At 52.4% G+C, this 23,852-nt stretch overlaps 6 protein-coding genes across 6 annotated transcripts; 2 read left to right on the forward strand and 4 right to left on the reverse strand.

The window, feature by feature from the left end:
* Positions 1–86: 86 nt before the first annotated feature.
* CPAR01_06099 (Ulp1 protease family protein) lies at positions 87–4,068 on the reverse strand (the record flags this gene model as incomplete). The annotated part of the gene is made up of 3 exons (XM_060490373.1): positions 87–2,446; positions 2,498–2,588; positions 2,641–4,068. The coding sequence occupies 3 exons, from the start codon at positions 4,066–4,068 to the stop codon at positions 87–89; spliced, it is 3,879 nt and encodes a 1,292-aa protein (XP_060351839.1).
* Positions 4,069–5,140: 1,072 nt separating this feature from the next.
* Positions 5,141–7,226, reverse strand: CPAR01_06100 (FAD binding domain-containing protein; the record flags this gene model as incomplete). Its single annotated transcript, XM_060490374.1, has 3 exons — positions 5,141–6,097; positions 6,152–6,445; positions 6,501–7,226. 3 exons carry the CDS (start codon positions 7,224–7,226, stop codon positions 5,141–5,143), a joined length of 1,977 nt encoding a protein of 658 aa, XP_060351840.1.
* Positions 7,227–10,054: 2,828 nt separating this feature from the next.
* CPAR01_06101 (uncharacterized protein) lies at positions 10,055–15,303 on the forward strand (the record flags this gene model as incomplete). Its single annotated transcript, XM_060490375.1, has 11 exons — positions 10,055–10,202; positions 10,257–10,330; positions 10,396–10,545; positions 10,666–10,742; positions 10,847–11,348; positions 11,427–12,312; positions 12,377–12,628; positions 12,937–13,002; positions 13,136–13,622; positions 13,678–14,536; positions 14,596–15,303. 11 exons carry the CDS (start codon positions 10,055–10,057, stop codon positions 15,301–15,303), a joined length of 4,209 nt encoding a protein of 1,402 aa, XP_060351841.1.
* A 750-nt stretch (positions 15,304–16,053) lies between these two features.
* CPAR01_06102 (uncharacterized protein) lies at positions 16,054–16,899 on the reverse strand (the record flags this gene model as incomplete). The annotated part of the gene is made up of 1 exon (XM_060490376.1): positions 16,054–16,899. One exon carries the CDS (start codon positions 16,897–16,899, stop codon positions 16,054–16,056), a length of 846 nt encoding a protein of 281 aa, XP_060351842.1.
* A 2,208-nt stretch (positions 16,900–19,107) lies between these two features.
* Positions 19,108–20,668, forward strand: CPAR01_06103 (major facilitator superfamily transporter; the record flags this gene model as incomplete). Its single annotated transcript, XM_060490377.1, has 4 exons — positions 19,108–19,287; positions 19,350–19,364; positions 19,424–20,097; positions 20,164–20,668. 4 exons carry the CDS (start codon positions 19,108–19,110, stop codon positions 20,666–20,668), a joined length of 1,374 nt encoding a protein of 457 aa, XP_060351843.1.
* Positions 20,669–20,844: 176 nt separating this feature from the next.
* CPAR01_06104 (leucine carboxyl methyltransferase) lies at positions 20,845–23,279 on the reverse strand (the record flags this gene model as incomplete). The annotated part of the gene is made up of 6 exons (XM_060490378.1): positions 20,845–21,312; positions 21,372–22,396; positions 22,446–22,807; positions 22,872–23,056; positions 23,111–23,146; positions 23,220–23,279. The coding sequence occupies 6 exons, from the start codon at positions 23,277–23,279 to the stop codon at positions 20,845–20,847; spliced, it is 2,136 nt and encodes a 711-aa protein (XP_060351844.1).
* Between the last annotated feature and the right edge of the window lie 573 nt (positions 23,280–23,852).

The following is a 23,852-nucleotide window of genomic DNA, read 5'->3' on the forward strand; positions in this document are numbered from 1 at the left end:
GTATGATTCTTTGATGGTCCTAAAGTCCGTTGGGGCCCTCGGGTCCACCAAAGGTACTGCAAGCTTGGAAGGTGTGTATTGGTGTTTTATAGATCGGCGAGGTCGAATTCGCCGCTGAAGCCTTTATTGAGAAGCATACCAGCGATTCTCAGGCGTTGTTCTGGTAAATCCTCGCCCGAGTAGGCGTCGATAGCATTGAGGCCAAGCGCAAGACACATTCCGTTGGTGATAGTAAAGACACCACAGTCGTACCCATTGGTTTGAATAGGAGCCTCATGAATGACTACTTTCCATTCGCTAGCCTTATAGTCGCCGCCCAGGAAGGCCTGGACCCAGTTCAAGGCTCTAGTAGTATGCGTGGATGAGCCCGCAGGGTTGAAGGAATCCATATGCGATACGGTTCGCTTCTTGGGCCGGATGACGAGCAATGTCCAATGGTTGTTCTTACAGATCGGCATGAGAATCGTCTCCAGATTGAGAAAGTTGTTCTTGTTGATTCCGTAACGGCGAAGTGCTCGTTCGGTGTTTTGAACACCATTCTCCTCCAGTCTTTTGTAGAAAAATGATCCCATGGCGACGCACACTCTGTTCGGTGCCTTCACGTCTACGGCGCCTGCAGCCACATTGACGTATCGATCCAGCCATTGCAATGCGCCATTGACAATCTCGTCGTTGAGCCACACAGTTGGTGGAACTACCATGGCGAAGTCGTGCTTCTTGAGGGGAACGCTTTCAGCCGTCGTCGCGAGTGTCAGCGAGGGATTGGCTTGCATCGTGGCTTGCACCTTCTCAACCCATTCAGCCGGTAATGAGGTGACTAAAGGTCTCTGAGGAGCGCGAAGTCCACCCGTCTTCAACAATCTCTCCTCTCTTGCCTGTCTAGCTTTCTTCTCCTCTTCTTCTCTTCGGCGTGCCTCGTCGACATCAAGCAATAGCTGCAGGGCGAGAGACAGATCTTCAAGCTCCTCTTCTTTGTCATCCGAGATGGTTAGACCTGCCAGGGTCGGAGGTGTAAGTAGGCTGGATGGGCTGGACGGCAAGTCTTGCGGTTCATCCTTGGCGAAGAATCCCTTAGCTTCAAGGCCATTCAAGGATTTGTTGAGATGCTCCAGCAATTGGGGGTGACAGCGAGCCGCGATTTTCTCGCTATCGCTCTCTTCTGATACATCGTCAGATTTTGGAGTGGCGTCTGAGTATCGATTCTGCATCGCAGTGTAAGGGTCGTCTGACGAGCCGTCAACCTGAGAATCGCTCAGATGGCTGGCATCAACAACGTGTCGTCCCAGTGGTGATCCGGAAACGGTAGGAGAGCCGAAAATTCGGCTGAGGAAGCCCCTTGATTTCGCCGATGAAGGGGTAGATTGCTTCGCGGATGGTGAGAAATGCACCCTTTTGAGGCCTCTCGACTTCTGGAGTCGCTTCAGTGAAGCAGGTGAATGGTTGTCTCTTTTGAGGACAGAGATGGGGCTTGGGTTGCAGGCCAAGTCGTCTGATATAATGCCTCGGGGTGCATTCTTGTACGTAGCTCTGCGTTGGGATGCGATGTCGGCCAATTGGTCTTTGACGAACGTGTACGCTTCCGTAGTTCTTGCAGGAGGGTAGTAACTTCCTGGTTTTATGATTTCCTGGGCGGGCAGGATCTGTCGTTCATCTGGGGCCTTGATGGAAGGTTCCGCCTCATCCAAAACTTCGTTGTTGGTTTGGAAATCTGGAAAGCTACCGGGCATTGCGATGTCGATCCTCGAGATCGGGTCCTCGGATACCTCGATACCGAAGCTCTCACGCCCTCGAAAAAAATTCATGACCTTGCCAACTATACCAGCCCGTTGAACGAGTCCAGGCATTGGCTTTCGACTAGCCAGAGCGGCTAAGTCAGCGCTGAGTCCTTTGATAATGCGGCGTGAGACGCCAGCCTCAACCAGCACAGGATTGCATTCTTCAGGGAAATGCTCGAATAAGCGCTGAGCCACGGTAATGGCAAAGTTTTCTTCAGGGCTGAAAGTGTAGTCCATGACCGACTGGGGGACCTTGAAGTTCGTCTTCAAACCTGCCAGGAACGTATGAGAGTAGACACTCTCAACTATCCAAGCAGTCTGTCGGAAAGTATCAAGGTATGGACCTAGGACGTAGATCTGCTGCTCCTGGGTTTGGTCGTCAAGTCGAGTGATAGGGGACCCTTCCCTAGATTGCGATCGCCTCTTTTCGATTCGATGGCAGATACTCCTCAAGGTGCGGACAAGAGGGGCTATGTGATGCCAGTAAGCGATTCGCGTCGATTCATCTACCCAAACGAGGTTGATTTTGGATGGTTCCGCATTTGGAGTGAAGCTCTCATCGGCAAAATCATCGACAACCTCCAACCTGATGCGCTTCGTGCCAGTGTTGCCATTCTGCTGACCACGGGAGAGCCGCTCTACAGCGATGAGGTGATTATTGCGGGGGTACACTGTGACTGAATTAGAATGGGCTCGTGATTATCTTCTTGAAGCAAGCTAACCGTAGCCAACAATGCTGTTGGAGACTTTTGTGACCGTGCCACGGACTGATGTCATGATATTGGTGAGCCAATTCGTATAAGCTCGAGGTCTCTATCACACACGATTAGCACCTGCCCTGATGTAAGATTACCAGACAACGTACGTCTTCTTCGTTTGAGTCCAGAACGGCAGCGCCTCGAGCGTTCGCGAGCGGCTCCTGCAGAGGCTCCTTCCCATCCGTCGCATTCGCCAGAATGAGGTCGAACTCTGAGTCCTCAGCTGGTCGCTTTCGTGTCGGGGTCGTGTTGGGTGAGCCTTGGTTCAGAGCCCGTGATTCCTGTTTGATAGATTGAACTGTGATCGTCTTCTGGCACGACCCCCGTACAAAAATTCTTCGAGTTGCTGAACCGTCGTTCACTTCTATGAGCGTCGATTCGTTGGGAGTGATGATTGTTGTTCGTTGGCCTGGGCTGAAGAACCAAGCACCCGGGTGTACCACAGATGGCGAGCTGGATTCCGAAGCGGGTTCCAAGCTGGACTCAGTATCCTCAGACTCCGACTCGGCTTCTGAGTTAGAGTTGCAGAGATGAAAGCTCGAAGATGGTTGGGAGCACTTTCTCGTGGAGACGCTTCCGATAGTAGTATGAAAGCCCTGTATTCTTTGGGCTGGCTTGAGAATCGGACCTTTCGGGCCAAAAAGATCGATTCTTCCCTCTCGCTGGATAACGAGGTCCTTCAATCTACGGCGGCGTGCTCGATAGGCAGCGACGTGAGAAGCTGGGGATGGCTTGTGTAGAGTAGGTTGGTGCCGAAGAGTCGCGCTGAAATCAAAAGCCTTCGGCGCAGGTCTCCATAGAGTAGTTGCCGGTCTGAGATATGCGGACTGTTGAGATTTTGGGAAGGGTGTCGCTTTGATAGGGGGCTGACGGATGAAGGGATCCTCCGCAGGGAACCTATTGCACTTCCGGTTCTTTGAGGGGCCCAGTCCTGCGCTGCGCGCTTGAGCACGGAATCGCAACCTCTTGACCTTCGCTGCAGCCGGTGTGAAGAGAGAAGAGCTGGTGGGTCCCGACGATCGCGTGAAAAGGGCAGGTCCTTTCTTCAAAATCCCACGCAAGGGCTCTCGATCTCTGTGAGGCGAGTGAACAGTGTTGACTGAGCCAGAAGACTCCCCGGCCTTCTTAAGCGTGGCGTCTGTCAGATGCTGCGCTTTCTGGGCCTTCTGGTGCTCAGTTTGAGCAATCGGCGAATGCGCAAATGGAACTTGGGTGTGGAAGGTGTGAGGGTTGTTGGTAGCTTGAGGATAGGCGGTCAGTTGCTGAGTAGCATTAGTACCGAAGAGGGGACCGTGGTGATTGAGGCCTGGGTTGGCGAGGGAATTGACGAGGGCCGTTTGGATAGGACTGGGTCTGTAAGTTCTAGGCTTCTCGATCTCGGGGGGGTTTTCTCGACGATGTCTGAGAGGATCGAAAAAGTCGGCTACTTTTTGAGGGTTCGGGAGGAGTCCTCGGTGACTCGGTATCTGCTGTCGGTCTGAAGCCATGTTGGTTAGCTTAGAAGGTGCGAGGCTTGAAGATGAAGTAGAAAGCATCGTGAAGGTCAACTTTGACCCGGCGCGAAAGGAAGCAGGCGAATATGAAAGGTGCGACAAAGCGAAAAAATTGAATTCCGGGGTGTTTACTGTGCTTCTGAAGCTGCGCAATCAAGAATTGGTGCGAAGGCGCTTGGCTGGATCGGCAGGCGGGTTGTGTCGCGATGCTAGAAATCGGTCGTGATGGAAGGTTGAAATCGGTTGCAGGTGGGGGATCTGGGAGGAGTCGGGGGGCTCAAAAGGCGACGCGCTTTTGTTGTTGTGGAAGAAGAAGAAGGTGCACCGCTGTTCCTTGAGAAAGATGCTCAATGCAGGTAGCAACAAGAGGTCGAAAAGGCATGCGCGCCTCAAAGAGTTGCACGTTAGAGGACGGAAGGTGCAGACGGCAGACACGGTGGAGATTGGATTTGAGAATGGAAGTTGCGATGCAGATGGTGTTTACCTAAGGTACTATACGTAGATCATGTACCTAGGGTACCTTCCTTGCGACCTACCTAAGCAATTAAGGTAGCTTCATTCTTCTGGCAGCTCTATAGCCCGCCCCACTAGCTCAAGAGGTGCACACCCGGCGCTTCAAGGAGCGGAAGGAGCGAAACAGCTTCAAAAATTGACACGATATTTTGTTGATCAACAAGGTACCCAAGTACTCTCATCGCAAATGGGCTGCGGCTTGCCTTCAGGCAGCTTTCGTAGATAAGGTCCCTGGGTTCCTCAAGCGTCTCAGTCCCCTTCTTTTCCGTCTCAAGCCGATTCTACTTATATCCAACGGCATCCGCTGAATCTCGACCTTCGTGAAGTGGTTGATTCCGCACAGGTGGTTTGCACTCTATAATCGATGGAGGGGTGGCATGCATTTTTTCCTGGTTGATCAAATAATTTGCAGGCGGTGCTATGATGTCTATTCATCCTGAAAGGTGAAATCGGGAATAACCTCCCCTCTCTTGCATAAATTCTCATGTTTCGCTCCAGTACGCCAGAAGTAGTAACCCAACTCAGTACTTGTACACCAACTTCTCGGAAAATCTCTCCTGAGTCACCGTCGCACACTCTTGCTCTACCTTACTCAGGTACATTACAGCTGGGCTAGCGTCTCCCCGAGCTTCTTGGTGCAGAATGTGCCAAAGTACTCGTTCAATGCATCGACAGTGCCGCTGCCTTCCACTAGTTTCGCAACCATACCAACGTAACCATCAGGACGCACAACAACAACGCCACCCTTTTCCTCATCAAGTCCCAACTTGGCGTGCGCAGCAGCCTTGGCGTTCGGTACGTGGCGGTCCCACCTGTCATCGGCGTATACGTGATCGCGGTACCGCCCCAGTACCTCTGGGACATCGCGCGAAATCTCGATACTGCTTCTCTTTGCTGAAAAGATGGTACAGAATGAGAAGAACTTGCTGTGAGGGTTGTGCTGCTCGTGATGTGACACACTGTCCACGTCTTCTCTCACATAGGCGGCGTAGAATGAACGCTTGTTGTTGAGATGACTAGCGAAATCTCCAAGGGCCTTGCGAGTGATTGAAGGCTTTCCAGCAAAGACGAAGATGCGGAAGGAACCGTTGAGCGGTATTTCTTGCTCCAGGTGGACAACATTGGCATCGACAACCCTCGTAACATCGGCGTTCATGAACAGACGGCCAGTCCGGAGCTTCGTACCCTCGGGGTGGATCAAGGATGATTTGGCCCGGTGCGACTCGGACCAGTTCAACACATTTGGCTTGTAGGCTACACCATAACCGCTCGTGAACTCGCAAGACTCCTTGAAAGTCTTGATGAAAGCGTTCTCGGACTGCTCCTTGCCGGCATTCTCGGTAGCCGCCTGAGCTTCGCTCGCGGCATCGGGTCGTTGAGAGAACAACTTGGCGTACCTGTTGTCGAAGTCGAGCAGCGTCTCCGCCACGTCCCTTCTCTCAGTCTCATAAGTCTTGAGAATATCGCGCTGTGCGAACCCAGCCTCGACAGCATGGATCTTCCAGGCCAGGTTTTGGGCGTCAAGGAACGCAGTGTTCATGCCCTGGCCGGCTTTGGGCTGATGCTCTAGTCAGTAAAGAAGCTTGTTTCCAATATTGTGTGTATCACATACGCTGTGGGTGTGGCAAGCATCGCCTCCAAGGAACACCCGCTGATCCAGAGTGTAGCGGTCCGAAATTCCTTGCCCGATAGGGTACACTGAATACCACTCCGTTCTCTCCCACTCGATGGAATACGGCTGAAGAATCCGCTGAGCCGATTCCTGCACTTCTTGCTCGGTTGCCGTCTTGCGTGGGTCGAAGTCTGGGTCCGTCGAGGATGCAATTTGAATGTATAGACGGACCATGTTGTCCTCTCGGGGAATGACCATGATGGAACCGTGCTTACTGTGGATTGTGCATTTCATCTATTCCAAAATCAATATGGTAAACAACAGAATCAACCTCGGCACGTCTGCTTACCTTGATATCGGGAAAGTCGGTCTTAACAACGCCATCCATGACACCCCATACGTAAGAAATTGGATCCTTGTGCTTAATGCCAATCTGTAATTGATTCCTGATGAAGGAACGAGCACCCTCGCCGCCAAAGAGATATTTGGCACGCAACGTTTCCTGGGCGGTCCCATCGACATGCTCAAGTTTAACCTCGACAGGGTACTCAGGGTTTTCGGCCTCGTTGGATGAGAATCCCGTAATGGTCCAGGGCCTCTGAACCTGCACGCCGTTCTTCTCCAGGTCGCCCAGGAAAACGCGCTCGATATGGCCTTGGTGCAAAAGAGTCGTGAAGGGGTATCTGGCATCGATAAACTCCGGGCAACTCGCCCAAGTTCCCGTTCTGGCGATTCCGTTGCCTGACTTGGGCGGGTCCCAAAAAGCGACCTCGTAGACTCTAGCAGGCTTGTGGGCCATGATGGCAGACTTGAGGCCCATGTTACGAAGAAGGTCGAGAGAACGTGGTTGAATGCCGTCAGCTCTTCCAGTTGGTGTGGGTTCGGCTCGGTTGTCAATGTGCTTGATTCTGTATCCCCATCTGGCTAGAATAGTTGACAGCATCAGGCCCACAGGCCCAGCACCTACAATGACTTTGGGAAGATATGTTAGCGTATAGCTCAACGCGAATCCAGGCAGCAGGGACTCACCAATATCATAGTAGGTGCCTGACTGGCGATCAGGTTGCGTCTCCATCGTACAGATAGGAAGTGTAAGCTTTGGTCGAATCGAATTGGTCAAAGCAAGTCTATGAGAGCGGGTGAACAGCTTGCGGGGCTTCCAAAGTTCGGTCAATAGAGGGGAGCGTTGCGCCCAGAAGTCAGAGAAGGATGGTGTCGAGTAGGAAAGAGTCTTTGGGGTAAGGGGAGAAGGCGGCGCGTTGGCTTTATATAAAGTGGAAGACCGACTGACGGAGAGATGTCAATCGGGGCATGGATGGAATAGACGGCGGGGAGTTATCCGTGGACCACTGAACAGTGAGACCGATCCGAAGGGGACCAAGAGGCCGGCATCGACATCGGGAAGCAGACTGGGGACGGCAACGTAGGCCGGGAACTCCAAATCCCCACACTGAGGTGCCACCTGGGTGGCTTTTAGCACCCAGAGTCACGGATGTGGCCATGTGCGCCTCAAGCTGCCCATCCAAAGGGCCTCGAGTCTAGCCAATCATGGGTTATGGGAATAGGACGGCCATGCTATCCGTACAGGCCTGCATGCTTGACCCGTAGGCGTGGCAGGCACGTCATGGAGACACTTCCGAGGGGAACCGGGAGGCTTTGCTGAGTGAGGCGCTGTCGCCGCTGAGTGAAGCTTCCACTTACTGATTTGGCCGGTTGGGCACCCCTGCTTAGGGGAGTTCAGACTTGACAAAAAGGACTCGGGTAGTCAAGTCGGCAAGTTGGCTGTGGGTCGCTCCAGATTGGCTCCTTTGGTCGTTGTACCTTTTCCTCAGCAACTCCCACGATTAAGGGTCAAAAAGGCAGTTGGAGACGGCATCTGGAAGGTGGTCGGTACATGTTTCGGGACAGCTAAGCTTAGCTCGCGACCCCACCTGCCCAACCAAACCCAATCATAGTCTGGCTCCCTCCAAGGATGGCTATCTTGAGACTTGGGGTCCTCGGAAGTTGGAGAAGGCAAAGTGCGGGGAAAAGACGGTGCAGCTGCACCCCGAGGGCACTTGCCGCTGGCACCGACCGAACCGAAATGTCAATTGCGATGAAGTAGGCTGTGGAACGAAGAAGGAATGAACGACAGGGTACCTTTGGAGTTGCTTCAACCTTCCTTAGGTAGGTACCTAGCTCCGCGTGTCCGCTGAACTCCACCGCACTCTACAAATCAAGTGACATCGTTTTATCGTGGTATGTAATGCAAGGTGTTGTACGAAAACACGTGACTGCGGCTGATGCATCCGGTTGGAAGGCGTCACGATGGTGAGTTGGTTGGTATTGAGGTAAGTGCACAGCTCTGTGCCTTACGGACTACCTACCAGGCTCCTCAGTCAAGAGAGCGCATGCGATGCGCATCGAATTTACAACGAGTTACATTACCTTACCCTACTTTCTCGTCACGAGCTAAAGCTTGAAATGACAAGAATATTCATGTTGGAGCCCCACAGTCACGTAGGGTACAAAATTTGGACGGAAGCTGTCCGAAAAAGCCCCTGCCTAAGTAGGCACCATCAAATCTCCAGAATGAGTCCTTCCGCATCGCCTCCTACCATCACGCATATGTCGACTCACCAAACGGAACCCCAAGTCATGAAAACATGTGTGGACACGAGAGCGTTGCAGATCCTGCATCGCACCATGGATGGTGGTTCTACATGCTCCACGCGCTGGCCATCTGTTCCGAGACGGGATCAACCTAGTACGAGGCTAAGCCTAGACGCCTGCTCTGCAATCAGCATGCCCTCCCGAGCCTAGAAGTTCAGACAACGTATTGCCCCTATAGCAGTATTTCATGTCGGCATTGAGACTCGGACGAATGAAGTACTGCCTGTGCGAGACTATCTTGCAAAACCCAACTTCGCGATATGCCGTCTCCATGCTCAACGTCCCAGGTGTCATATCGGTATCCAATTCGAGGTTGCCTCATGGAAGCCTTGAAAAGTCAATATCGGATAGGCAACCTACAAGGGTTTCTTAAATAGGATCGACATCACGTATCTACATCTAGCGACCTCAAGACATGTAAACCCCCTCCCAAACGATCAGCATCATCATGCCCGCTGGATCTCATACCTCAGGCTGATCGATGGTTTGGCCGAGAAAGATTTTCTCACTTGCTTCAAGTGAAGGCACTATGGCTCAAAGAGAGCAATGTTTGGTTTAGCCAGCAACAGGCATACTGAGAGAGCACCGCATAAGGTACAGTCTGAGGGGTCAGGCTTAAGAGTCGCATAGCTGGTCGAGTGGCCCGCCATACTGAGGACAAAAGCTTGCTCAATAATGAAGAACGAGTACCCGATATCATGAAACATTATAACCAGGTCGGATCAGATGATTTCCTACCTGTATGAACCTTCTATCTTAGTGTATTGCCGATAACTTGGAGATGGAGGGCGGGATACTTGCGCCTTCCAACTTCGGAGAAGATGTGTACTTTCCTCGACTGCCCAGGTACCTTACCTTACCTTACGTACTTGCCTAGTGATGGCAACCATACTTGCCTTCTCTTGGATCTCTACGTTAACTTGATTTCCACGTCTTCGCCCACATGCGAAGGCAACGGAGGATCTTACATCTCGTTTCTCTATAGCTTGCCCCTTTTTGTTTTCTTTCCCAAGGATTGCCAAGGACCCGAGAATCTACGTTAGTGCAGCGCCAATAATACGGCCGATTGCTACGACGACGACGACGAGAACGTCTTCCTACGCGCAGCTATTTGCCGCCATGGCATAGAGCAAGTAGTAGACAAAGCCACATCCCGCTTTGACGAATACCCCGCCACGAGACGCACATCGCCGTGTCTAAACCGTCAAACCACTGCCAATCACTCTGGCTATCTCAGAGAGTCCTAGAACAATGCGGAATCGGTTAAGCCTTCAAGCCTGGGTTGAGTCTATTCAGACAGCTGCACAGGCCGATGATCAGGAATGGCGGCGAAGGCTTGCCAAGATGGGAAACGAGTTTGCTCAGGACACTCTGTCGCGGAACGGGTATGATGAAGGGAGTAGGTTGACTTTGGTTAACACAGACTACTGGATATCTACTAAGGTATGCGCAGAGTGTCGCAACGTCCTCGTAAGATACTGTGCACACATACCCCGGAACTATCAATACCGGGACGGTGTTCAACTTGTGAGTCGGAAACTCTTCGCTTTACTCTGTCAATACTGATGCCTAGCTCACGCCTTCCATGACAGGTGTTTCTGGTTCTGCGCGAGCATCTCGGAGACGAAAATTTGGATCTAGCTGGTGGTGTTCTATACGAGTTGATCGAAATTGACTGCCAATATTCTGATGATTCAGGTGCCGAGTTCCAACGCTGGAAGCATGATCATCTCAATCGACATGTAAGCTGGCAGCACAAATACACTGCCATCCATATTCACTAACGTCAACACGGCAGTCCAACCTTGAGTTGCCCCATATACCTCATATGAGTACAATCACCTCCTCCATACGGCCCACAGTTAGTCTCGTGCGGTGGCGCCAGCAGCATCCGCATCGATATCCTACCAGACTTTCAGACTATTACCCATCGGCCAGGGTAAGCTCGAACGAGCCCAGCTGCATACGCAGTCGCAAAGCTTGGATGATTGACCATACCATGTACGTTTCCACCCGTGAAGGTGGCACCTGTGCTTTTCGCAGTCCCAACCCCAAGGAGCTGCATGAAATGCAATGGCAGCTTGGCACCGAGAGGGCTGGCAGGTTTATCAAAGAAGAAGAAGTAATCCCGGCTACTTCAATTCACCAAGGGACGGGGACGAGAGACTTGAACATCAGTCCAGATGACGATGATATCCCCGTGGACAGATCAGACCTCAGAAGGTCTCTGTCTCTCCTTCGTGCGCTTAGAAAGAGAAGTGATACTTTGATGTCTTTAGATGGCGGAGGACCGGCGCCTAGGAGCAAACGCCTGAGTTGGTTCACCAACATGTTTGGACTAGAGACCGTTCTCTCCTTTCGGGAATCTCCTGATCCACAGCCTGTGCCGCTGCCCGAAGGCTGCGTGGCGCCGCATGCCATTTTCGCTAGGAAATTCTCTTTGATAGCCGACAATCAGCCTCTGCCGTTGTCGATGTCTCACGAGATGATGCCCACAGCGGATATCAAGGCCAGGAAATTGCTAGCAGATGCTGCCGTGCAGGGAGTGATGGACCCTCAATAGGAGTTTCGTGGCCCATTCACGCCTCAACTTGGCTTTGATGGTGGACTAGACCATCGGCAGGTCTTTGTCGACCATGCTGCTGCACCATCCCGCGCAAACCGACTCCTGTCTCACGAGACAAACGCCGTTCCTCGTAGGCAAAGCGATGTTAGTTCCCCTAGGCAAACCAGAACACCAAAGTCACAACGCGGCCACGACTGGTTCGGGCTTGATACCATTACTCCAGAGCCCGATATTCGAAGACAGAGTCCCCATGCGCGGAGCATCGGCGTCGAAAGGTCACCGAGCATAGGTTATGGCGACTCCATGAAGCGCGACTGCAAATACCATCCTCTCTGTAGCAGTAATTGGTTCGGCCTGGATGGTATCGCAGACGACGATGTCGGCACGAGCCCGTCAGACCGAGATCGCGCCCGTTGCAAGAGTGTGGTGCGCACAGCATGCGGGGTCGCCGCTAAGAGCGACGGATTGCAAGCGCCAACAAATTTTCGTTCGAACTCACAGACCATTCGGTCTCCTGCGCGTCACTTTGGGAAATGGCAGGATTCCCACGCCGGCGGAGAGTGTGGTGTTCCTGATGATCGATGGCTGGTAGCAGACAAACCAAGGATACACCCTGTCACCATCGTCGAGATCGAGACCCACAAACTACGGCTTGCTCCATCAGTTGACCAACTTCGCGGCCCAACTGTTCCAACCAAACTTGCGGTTCTATCCAAGATCTGTAACCCTCCCGATCATGACGGAGGCCGGAAAATTGCCACGGAAGATATGCTTGGGAAAGCTCGAGAGCTGACCATCACAAAGCAACAACCCGTCCTTCGTGACGTCGGACGGGGGTCTCGCTCCAGCGGGATGGACTCGGGCGATCGATCGGAGAAGCTTTCTTGCTCCAGGACGTCGTCAAGTCCAAGTTCATCTGAAGGGCAGGATGCCATGAGATCTAGTAGGTGTTTTCTAATGTTCATAAGCTGAGTTGAGATCTTTGGAACTAATATCCGTCGCTCAAGCGCGGCACCAACCGTCGCTTTCGGCCTTCTACGCCTATGTTGAGCATGACGGTTCTCCCTCGGGCTCAAATAATGGCTCGCAAGTAGATATTGGCGTCGTACCGGGATCTCGGGCATCCTGCAGCGACTATCAAGCGGAAGATTTACGGGTAGGGCAAGGCAAGACGCGACCATCTTCAAGCCTAGAAGAGTCCGCTTTCCTTGAACCATTGGCGCGTCTCGGTACACAGCCACTGGAGCAATTCTTTCTACGTAGGTGTTATGCAAGATGCGTGAGAAGACATAACTAATGCAAAGTAGCTGGCGATGCGAGGAACCAGTCATTATCCTCGATGGAGCATAAGTCGGGGCCAAGAAATGATGATGTCTCGTTATCGCAAGACTCAGATGGGCGGCACTCCTCCCTGAATCTTGAAGGTAGGTGACCCGTTGAAGTGAGCAGCATTGTGCTGCTAATCCTACGTCCCTGGTTGTCCTTGCTTTTTCGTCGTTGGCCATCGTCATCCCTCTTCATCCCGCTGGGGCAGATTGTAGCTAAGTTGTGTATTCCAATCGAATAGACCAGCGCCCCGCCTTGGATCTGGCAGCACATTCAGTTGACCTGGAAGCCATTTTTCCACAAAGAGGTATGTAAACAAACACGCTTGCTTCATATTTCGGCAGGTTGCCACGTGAAACCACTTCCTCTTCTCCCAACACCCATCTCTCCTCCTTTTTGATATCCAGCAATGCGCTGAAAACTGACTTTCTTCATCTCAGACCCTTCATCTTATCGCAGTCGGATCGAGGCTTGGATCAGGGAACTTCGGACGAGCCAATTCGAAGACCCTGAGCTTGTCGGGCCATTTCCTCGACTTGTCCTTCGAAGATCTCGCTCTCTGCTACTGCCGATCGATCGACGTACGGGACCTGACTTCCGGGAGGACTCATTCCGCTCAAGGGTCGGGAACCTCATCGAAACCAAACGTCAACGAAAATCCCGCTCAGTTGGCTCTCGGTTCTCCGATCGGCGCCATACTCGAGAAACAACGTCAACGACATCAACTGATCTTCCCATCATGACCCAGGACTCGGAGATACCGGGAGGCAAAGGTCGAGTGGCGGTACCCTCCGCAATCAAGGGTAGCTTCATTCCAGTTTCGCCCAAGAAGCATCGATCACCGTCGCCTCAGAAGCACAAGCCGAACAAGTCAGTGCAAATCAATCTGAATTTGACTGAAAACCAGATGGACAGATTGACCGACGTGTGAGTATTCTCTCCCGGGTATCCAGATTTGATACCGCAGCTGACAAGTAACAAGGTTCAATAGCACAAGCGAGTCGCCATCTCGCCGTAGCCGAGTGGACAACTTCAGTCGCCCTAGGTCGCCCGAGCGACACATGGACTTCGCTGAAGCTTTCACCGAACCCCAATCTTTGCCTCGGGGTCATGGAAACCCTCACCATCAGAAGTCTACCAACAAAGCCAAATTCTGTCGCAAGCCTCTCGAGGATGGCCACGAAAGCGACTCGACTACCTTTTCAGAGTTGATGCCAAGCTCACCTCCCAAAGGCCACAATGCCAAAGGCTCTCTGGCATCGAGCCTGGCCGAACGTCGCCAGCAACATACACCCAAACCTGTCAACGTTCAAGACAGTCGTCAGTATGGGTCCATCGTGGAGAATTCTGGCGGCATGCCCTCTGTTCGTCCGCCCATGACCCCTGATAGCCCTTCTTCTGCCGGAACTGTCCAAGCAGAGTCATCCTCTATCTACTCTCAGAGTGAAGGGCATCCGAGCCCTCTCCGGATTCACAGAGACGACATCCCGCGACACATTAAGCATGTGTTGGAGTCGTACAGCGGCTGGAAAGATTCAAATGCTCCGGCGCTCGTTCCCGATACGAGCGGTCGCGGAGGGAGTGTTCAAGGCCGTGGCCCGCCCAAGGGTAGACTGGAAGCTCTCAAACAGCCAGTCATGGACGCAAGTGACATATACTCTCCTCTACAGCCCTATTTTGCCTATAAGGAACTTCCCGTACAGAGAATTGCAGGCAAGACCCTGATTGGCGAGCAAGGATGGCTTGAGCGACCTGACAACACTCCCGACCGCAGGAGAAAGGACGGATCCCCAAAGAAGCCTGGACTTCTTGACTACCTCAAGAAGATTGCCAAGGAAATGGTAAACCTCCCTGCACTTCAGCGTCCGTATCTTGATTTATCTAGCTAACCAACTGACAGACTGAGAGCAAGACCACTCGGAAGCCCAGGGACACGGAGAGAGAGGCGAAAGTCCAGAGAGTCACGATCTCTCTTGACCCCCGTGAGCAGAGTCTTCTTTGCTGCGAGCTCGAGTTCCATATCAGCAACGCACTGCATGCCTACATCACTAATGAGCTGAATCATGGTCGTCTGAACCCTGACAAACTCAAGAAAATTGCCGATGGATGGACACAGAAGGGCCGCCCAAGAGTTGTGGGATTTCGCTACGATCTTGAAACACAACTCGATCTCGTCCATCTACACATTGACGAGTTCCAGTTCTTTGGTCGCCGTCAAGGCAACCCGATGGAGATCGCTGGTCTGCTTCACGCGATGAAAATCAACGCACGATCTTTGCGCATTCGTACTTACTGCCAGCCTGATTCCGTCATCGCTAAGCAGCTTGTTGACTCACAATCTCTCTGTAACACGATTGGATGCTCAGAGGCGCAGCAGATAGCCATTGCCGAGATAGCCCAGTTCTTCAAGGTCATTGTGGAGAGGGAGCAGGCTTATCGAGCAAAGCTAGATCGCGACAACACTGCACAAACACTGCCGCATGGCCAGAGTGATCGTCCGTGGATACCATCCAGAGAGCTGATCGAAGGCACGGATCCCTACGGTGGGCTTCACCTGATCCCCGACGGTTACGATGTTGGTAAGGAGACCCTTCGGTACAACAACTGAGCCGTCACGGTCTGGCTCTTTTCGATGCTGCATGGATTACGACAACTAAAATGGGCATGACAACGTTTACGAAAGGTCAAAGGTGCGGTTGATGGGCAATGGTTGCGCGATCTGGACCGAAAGGGAGATGGATGCAAATGAGTTGATCTTGCCGCCATGTGCCTTGCTCAGTGCCTGCCATTTGAGCTTGGTATGCTTCAGCCAGCCGTTGCTTTGCTCTCACTGCGAGATGTCACATGGGGATTTGCATTATGAACTTGCCACAGCTTCTGTGGCAATTGATGAGAATGAGGATGTGCGGCACGGATTCTGTAGACTATAACACATGATTGTAGCAATAACTTTGCTAAGATATTCGTAAGGAAGGTGTAATAACATGTGATATGTCTGGTATTGCTTCATGATATAGATTCCTCGAGAAACCCTCTCTGCTAAGAGGCCTGGGACATAGGATCGGTTGAGTCAGAGAAGAAAGGAGAGCAGGTATAGGGTTATTTCCCTCTATAGGTAAGTGGGAAGACGTACCCTACGGATACATATCTAAGAGATAAGGGAAGGATCGCTATCAAAGCAGATATATCCAGCCTACTCCGTACACAGCAAAGCAATCAAAGGTTGGAAGATCCGCCTGCCAGAGGGTATCCGGTCATCGACAAGTTATCAACTCAAGGAAAAGAACTCGTTAGTCGTCAGGTCGTAAAACGGGTTTCATTTACAGTAACGCCGGCGGTGAAGCTTGTCTCGGCAATCTCAGTCCCTGTACGAATAGCGCTCTTCGCTTCGCAGTCTTCCGCCACGACGATCTTCATATCCATAGTCGGGGTGTCCATCATTCCACTCGTCTCGATGCCGGTTGCGCAGACGCCCTCTGCCATGATCCACCTCGTGATCTCTTCCCCTTCCCCATTTCCTTTCCCAAGCCAGCTGCTGCTCTCTATCCCTTTCACGAGCAGCCTCGAAGCGTCTCTCGATGGCGTTGGCGCCGAGACCACCCACGAGAGCTCCGACGACGGTGGATATCACCCGCGCCTTCTCCGCCTCGCGTGGCGAGCGCGGGCGGTATGTGCCGTTTTCCATTTCCTTCCGAGTCCGCGATCGGACGGTGGCGTCGGAGACTTCGCGAGCTGCCAGGCCACCGACGACGGCGCCCAGAAGGCCTACGCCGATGCCCGAGGATGACTGGGTGAAGGCGTGGTCGACCGCATGACGAGCTTTGCCGATAGGGCTTCGCGGGCGCGAACGCGAGCGTGGTCTGCCTATTGCGTATGCTTGAGGTGGGAGGGAGCGTGGGCGATAGTGGGATTGGGGCGGGAGCTGTAGGGCATTTGAGTCACGGGGGGAGAGTGGTGACTCGGGAGGGTAGTATGGATGGACTGGAGGAGGAGCGTCGACGGGGATGGCACCCGAGATATAAGGGCCGCTGGCGATCGGCATGGGGCCTCGGTCCGGATAGACTACCTGAATGGGACCGGCGCCGCCGCCGGAGTAGTACTCGGGGGAGTACTCCCTCGTGACGGGAGGGGGGTCATCGCGGCGATGGTGGCTTGGGCTACGGGGGCGGTCCTCCCTGATCTCGTGCTCGTAGTACCTAGACATGACTATGCCAAGTGGTGTGCAAGACTTTATACTTTTGGAGGGACAATTGGCGCGCTGGCGATGGAATCAGAAGTTTTCGAAGCCAGTTGATCGAGGCGTCAAGAAGACTTGTACAGTCTGGGAAGATCTAATGAAGTCGGCGGTAGAGAGTCTCCGCGATGCTGGCGGCACTGATGTAAGGTAGACTCCGTCTGCAAGAGACTGAGGGAGTGATGACAGAGGATCTTTATGCGGTTGGTAGTCAGAAGTTTGCTGCAATCGCTAGTCAACGTGGAGTACAAAGTCGTACAAACACAGCAGAGGCTGTAGATGTAAGGGCTTGCTTCTTCCGTGGCGATACCGAAAAAAGGATTTCGGAGTGAGCGAGGGAAAATGTTTGAGCTTAGCTCCGGGCAAATCAATCTTCAGGCTGTGTAAGCTCAGTCTGACGACTAGGTCAAAGAGTCCCGGAACTTAGAAGAAGGCCGCGGGATTAAGGTAGAGAGGGTCGAGGTCACAGCGTTGAGTGAAGTACCGTGCCTGCGTACGGTTGTAACACGGCAGATGGTTTGCTGCACCGCCGTCACACTCGACGTCGGCCGGGGAATAGGAGTACCTTATCTAGGTATGTCGCTGACCAACATGGCACTCCAGGGCCTATGAAAGATTGGAGATCCTCGACCTTTTCTGGTTTGCTTTCTATGAGAAACGGGCGGGGTACACACCCCGTTTCTCTTGTAGATTACCGTCAGGATAAAGGTAACACGGTCCGATGTCGTTCCCTTACCTTTTTCGGTATATGTCAAGTGCAGGGTTTTCGCACGCATGTTTGAGAGATGGCCGGTGCGATGATGTCACGCATAATGGGTGAGTAGGGATGGACAAGGACATGACATTCAGTGGGAAATTCCCAAGTTCAAGCAAATATGGGAACTGCCCGAGCATGTGCTACCAGCGTACTTAGAGCAACTTGTTACTCGGAAACGCGGAGCATTGCTGACGTGGGATTGTTTAGGTACCTTAGCCTTACCATGTAGTTAGCTTGACCCTCCTACCTTACTGCGAGCGAGCCGTAAGTGGTATGAATACTACCTTAGTGTAATGTAGTGCAAGATGCATAGTTACGGAACTCTTCTCAAACTGGCGTGTTGAGCCTCATCCGCCGTCACTCCACTTACTACATCGGCGTAATCTTGCTACTCCACAGTCCCAACAAACGGCTGTGGTAAGTTGAGTTCCACCTGCCGGGTGGGTGCTGGGTGGGAGGTGATGCAGTCGCAGGAAGGAAATGGCGACAACAGGAAGGAAAAAGGGCTAGGTATGTGGAATTGGACAGCTCACCGAAGATGGCCCCGCCACGTTTGCTAATTTAGGTGGTATGACCTTGCCACGGCCCTGCCATTGGCCATCGTAATGCGCGGCCACTCTCTCCGAAGCTTCACATCGGTAAGAAATCAGCAGGCTTTCCACGAGGCATTCACAGCACACCGCACCGATACGCCAAAATGCAGCGAATCTTCGCTGACGAACTCAATAGTACCTAGCTCTGAGTGAACTGAACCCCCCCCCCCCTTTTCCCAACAAGGATACCTCGGCGAACGAATTCAAAATCAGCCCTCACAACCCCCCCCCCCCCCCCGAGAGTCGGCTCACCGGAGGAAGACAGCCCCGCACATCGGACCGGCCCCACAGCGGATGCCCTCTCCGGCCATCACTGCTATCGTCCAGAGTGGGTTCGTTCCAAAACCACTCACCGCCGCCGACCTCAGACATTTCCGCACATGCTCATCACCGATTCGTGATCGCCCGCAATCCCACCCGGTAGTTCGTACCGCTCTGGCTAAACATCGGCTGCATGTTGCTCCACGGTTCGTAGTAGAGGCCCACCACCTCCATTTGAGAAGGTCGTCTATTCTATACTTCCACGAACTTCATTGGATGGCCTCGCGGCCTATTCCCAATAGGTCGTGGAGGCTCTCCTCTCAAAGAAGTGAACCATTCCTTTTGCACAGCAGAATTTCCGAGCTTTTGCCGGCTGCTGGGACTGTATTCTCGACTTCGATCATCTTAAAGTCGTGATGCTCCGCGCATCTCGTACGACCGTCCAACAGTCTGTCTGACTTATGATTATAATATCTCAGGAGCTAAATTTTTCAGTATTCCCCCAAAGACAGTCGGTTGTCTGTACATCAACGTCGCGGCAACTCATCAAACCAGCCAGGGCTCACGATGGACGAGAAAGTTACCCAATTGCCTGTCCTAGACGGGGAAGAGGACACAGAGGTACCTCCATATACTACTCATGAGGAGACTAGAGAGCGTTGGAACGGGACCCGCGTCAATACTTACCGCTTCTTCGTAACCTGTTGGAGCTTCATCATCATGGGCATGAATGACGCCGCCGTCGGTGTAAGCCTACAAATATTTGCTGTACTCAAATATATCAAATACTTACAACTGTCTGTCTACAGGCTCTGATCCCTTATGTGAGTTCACACAAACCTCCAGTGCCCACTCAATAGCATGAATCTGACGTTGAGCTCAGATAGAAACGTACTACAACATCACATATACCATCGTCGCCCTACTCTTCCTCTCGCCATTCATTGGCTACCTGGTGGCAGCCCTATCCAACAACCTCATACATCACAAGCTCGGTCAGCGAGGCGTTGCAGTACTCGGCCCTATCAGCCGCATGATCGGTTACATCCCTCTTGTCTCACATCCGCCTTACCCAGTCCTCCCTGTCGTCTTGCTATTCGCAGGCTTCGGAAACGGCCTCGAAGATAGCGCCTGGAACGCATGGGTCGGCAATATGCAAAACGCCAACGAGCTGCTTGGGTTTCTTCACGGTGCATATGGACTGGGCGCGACCATCGGCCCTCTGGTCGCCTCCGCTATGGTGACTAAGGGCAAGCTGCCGTGGTACTCCTTCTACTATGTCATGATTGGCGTCACCGCGGTGAACTTCGTGGCCGCCATCACGGCGTTCTGGGGCGCCACTGGCAAGATACACAGGGAAACCCACCAGTCTTCGACGGGGGAGAAGAGGACGACAACTATGACTGTGGTGCGTCAACCACTGACCTGGCTTCTGGCTTTGTTTCTGTTGGGCTATGTCGGAGCAGAAGTCAGCCTGGGCGGGTGGGTTGTTACCTTCATGCTTCGCGTAAGGCACGCTGAGCCCTTCTTGGCTGGCGTCACCGTGGTGCTGTTCTGGTAATTACGTTCCTCTCCAAGCTTTGTTTTACTTAAGAAATCCATACTAATCTGTCTCCCCATAAGGCTGGGACTGACGATAGGACGAGTCATTTTGGGCTTCATAACGGGGCGCATAGGAGAGAAGCGCGCGATCGCCATCTACCTTGTCATCTCACTCGTTCTCGAACTGCTCTACTGGCTCGTTCCCAATTTTGTCGCCTCCGTCATCTTCATTACGTTTCTCGGCTTCTTTCTCGGCCCCCTTTTCCCCGCCGTGATCGTTACCGCAACCAAACTACTCCCCAACGACTACCATGTGGGCGTGATTGGATTTGCGGCTGCCTTTGGTGGCGGCGGCGCAGCGATCTTCCCATTTGCCATCGGGGCCATCGCCCAGAGCAAAGGCGTCCAGGTGCTACAGCCAATAATCCTGGCCCTTCTAATATTTCTTCTACTATTGTGGCTTTGTGTTCCTGGGGGATTCAAGAGAGGCGGACTCGAGAGGGCACGAGAGAATAAGGAGGGCCTTGGTAGCGATTTCAAGAGTCTATTTGCGTCGATGAAGCGACTGCTTCGAGGCCGAAGCTAATTCTGTATCGAATGAACACATTCCTCTGCTATAATTCCCGATGTTTCCGTGCAGATGGCCCACGATTGACCAACTACTGTCAGGTGCGGCAGTTTATTGAGGACATAGCTGACTGCAGTGTGAATTCAGGATGAGAGGTTATTAGTGGTGTTAAAGAGGGGTGATACGACCTCATTCTATTCAACGGGCCTCTTCTCGCCCTCCGAGAACTCAATCGTCTCCTGATATTGGATCGGCTCGGGTCGTGAAGCTGTTTGCCCTGAGCTATGCTGGGTTAAAAGCTTTGGATCGAAGCGGAAACTGTAGCTCCCAGGAGTCCAGAATGTTCCCATGGCGTAGCACGTTGCGCCACCTCCGAGGATGGCGAACTTTCCATCTCCATAGTGCACGACGGAAGACCCCATCAGAAAGGGGCGCATCACGCCGGAGCTGTCTGTGCCATCGAGCCTGGCCACCACCCTTACGTCTGTTTCCGTTGTTTTGAGAACGATGATGTCGTATACCGATGGAAGCTGAACCCCCTCAATCACTCCGCCAAGCAATAGAGTGTAACCAAGAGACTGTATAGCGGAAGAGCCAAGCCTGGCAAGAGCGCCGGGCAGTCCCCCGTCTTTGGGAATTCGTTGCTGGAACGACAGTACGGGCTACAAATAGGCATTAGCAAATGAAAAGAAGTGATTCAAGGAGTCACATCGGCACATACCTCAGGTTCAGAAATGTCCAATCTCCAAGTGTAAAGTTTCTGGTTGATGACGCTATCCTCAAGGCTGCCCCCGGACAGGATGCCCGTGAAAGCTCGAGATCCTACTTCGCCTACACAGACAAGTGTAGCACTGTACAGTGCAGGTGGCGTAGACTGTACATGGCATTTTTTCCAACCCTCTGCAGGGTCAAACAGGAAGTATTCGGCTGACGTTTCAAAGTGGTTTTTCCTACCGCCGGCGAGGAGGGCAAGAGTCGAAGAACCCAGTCGAGTAACAGAATGCCTGAAAGAGGGAACAGGCAGATCCTTTATTCGTTCCCAGGCAGAAAGTTGCTTGTTGAATAGCCAGCAGTCTCCGAACGCCGTTGAGGGGGACGCGCGACCACCCGCGAGAAGAACACCAGCGCTGCCCAAGTCCGTAAGGCTATGGCATACTCTGGCAGAGGGCGTATTGACGGATGGGAGAGGAGCCACTGGCTGGCTAGAAATTTGGTACAGATCCTCGGAATTCATTCGCCCAACAGGCCCCTGACCGAAATTGTGAGATATGAATTCACCGCCGTTGGGCTCTCTGACGAGCATCGCGGCGCCGAGCCGGCGGTGCCCCTGAGCAGAGTCGTAGGCGCGCATGGTCATCGGACATTGGAAGGATGAAATGTCGGCTTCTTCATGGACCTTGGACACGTGGCCCTGGACTTCAGACTTCGGAGTTGTAGCAAGGATGACGAAGTAGTGGCTGGCGAAGAGAGCAAACTCCTCCAACTCATCAAAGGGCTCAACCGAGTCGAGGGCTCGCCTCTCTGCAGCAGTCATGAACAAATTATCAGACCAAGCCTCCCAGAGTGTCCAACTCTCGGCTGATGGCCAGCCAAGAGACTTGAATCGCTTCTCCTGGCTGGCCACAGTAGGATAGCGATGGACCGACTTAAGTGGAGCGTTCATCTTGTTGAAGTGCCCAAGCATCGTGTGAGAAAAAGGATGATCAGGTCCATCTGGCAGTATCTGCTCCAGTAAACAAAATTCCGCTAGGTATCTGGTTAGAGTGTATCGTGCAGTCTAGGGTAAGAAACGTACCATTTCCAACAGTGGCTGCCCACTCAATGACTCCATTTGCACCTTTCGTGTCCATGTAAGTAATGGACACTTCGGCCACGAACAGGAATTCGGTGTTTGGCACGTCGAAGAGCGTGTCGAGACAACTCTGCAGAACCGAGAGCTGCTGGAGATTGCATCCCACTTGACAGTACTTCTGGCTTTTGAGGACGATTGGGGAACCGTCATTTACCTCCCAAGTCCCCATCAGATCTTGCAGCTCGGGGGTCTCGAGCACTATCTGCCGCTTCTTCTGAATAAGATCTGGGTAGTCGACATCGAGGAAAGTAACATCTTGACATGATTCGGGATAGCGCACTTGACACTGCCACGGCAGAACGTCGCTATCGTGAAGCGTTAATCATGTAAAGGCCTCATAAACATGTAAGACAACAGATTGAGACTTACCTTCCACAGCCAAGATTTACGACGACCTTCTTTCGATTTGATTGTTTCTGGAGAAATCGACGAACTAGGGTGTCGATAACTTTGAGTCTAAGATGATAGCCTCTATTGACGAGAGGCGCCCTTCTCCGGAACTTTTTCACGAAGAACCGAAAGTAGTGAGGCTCGTCGGGATAGTAAAGATGTTCCTTGAATGAGTTTCAGGATTCCGTTTCAACCAAGTGTGCGGCAATAAGGCTTACGACACTGCGTTTTGAGACGATAGAACTGTTGTTTGTCTATGAAGTAAAGGGTGTGAGTGACATTAAATCAGAAACCAGACACATGAATGGACATTGGAAACCAACTCACGGCCATGATCAGATCATCCGAAGCCCGAGACTTTCGAACGTCCTGAGTAGAGGGAGCCATTTTGAACGGATCACAACGAAGCTTGCGCCCGGTTCAATACGCTTCGTGTAATGAGTTACGATATCCGCAAGAGTCCTGGTTTTGGCGCCGCTAAGTTTTTTGGTTTTTTTTTTACTCAGACTGAAATTTGCAAAAAGTTCCCTCCTCAGTGAAAGGCGCCAAACAACGGGGCTCCGAGCTTCTGAAACCCCATTGCGGGATAAAGGCGGTTGAATCACATTCTACGGATACCTGATGTAACTAAAGCTCTACAACATCGTCAGTAAACGTGAAAGACGGGCTAGGGCAGAGCTGTTCTGAGTAAGACATCCATGTCACAGTCAAGAGGATGCAACATATTCCACGTAAACTTTGTGATTTCACCTAATTGTTTCCTGTCTGTGCCCACTTCACCTCGTAGTTTGTCCTCGTGAAACCTGTCGAAGATTGGAGCATGGAAGTCTTTTAGGCACCTAAGGTACCTAAGGTACCTAAGGCAGGTTGCCTTATCTTATCAGGGTTGTTCCCCCAAACGGTACGCACCTACCTTGAAGTAAGGTACCTACCTTAAGGTACGGAGGTGCATCGAGTTCC

Source organism: Colletotrichum paranaense (genome assembly GCF_030867605.1).
Source record: "Colletotrichum paranaense strain IMI 384185 chromosome Unknown Scaffold_4.1, whole genome shotgun sequence".
Taxonomy (NCBI): Eukaryota; Fungi; Ascomycota; class Sordariomycetes; order Glomerellales; family Glomerellaceae; genus Colletotrichum; species Colletotrichum paranaense.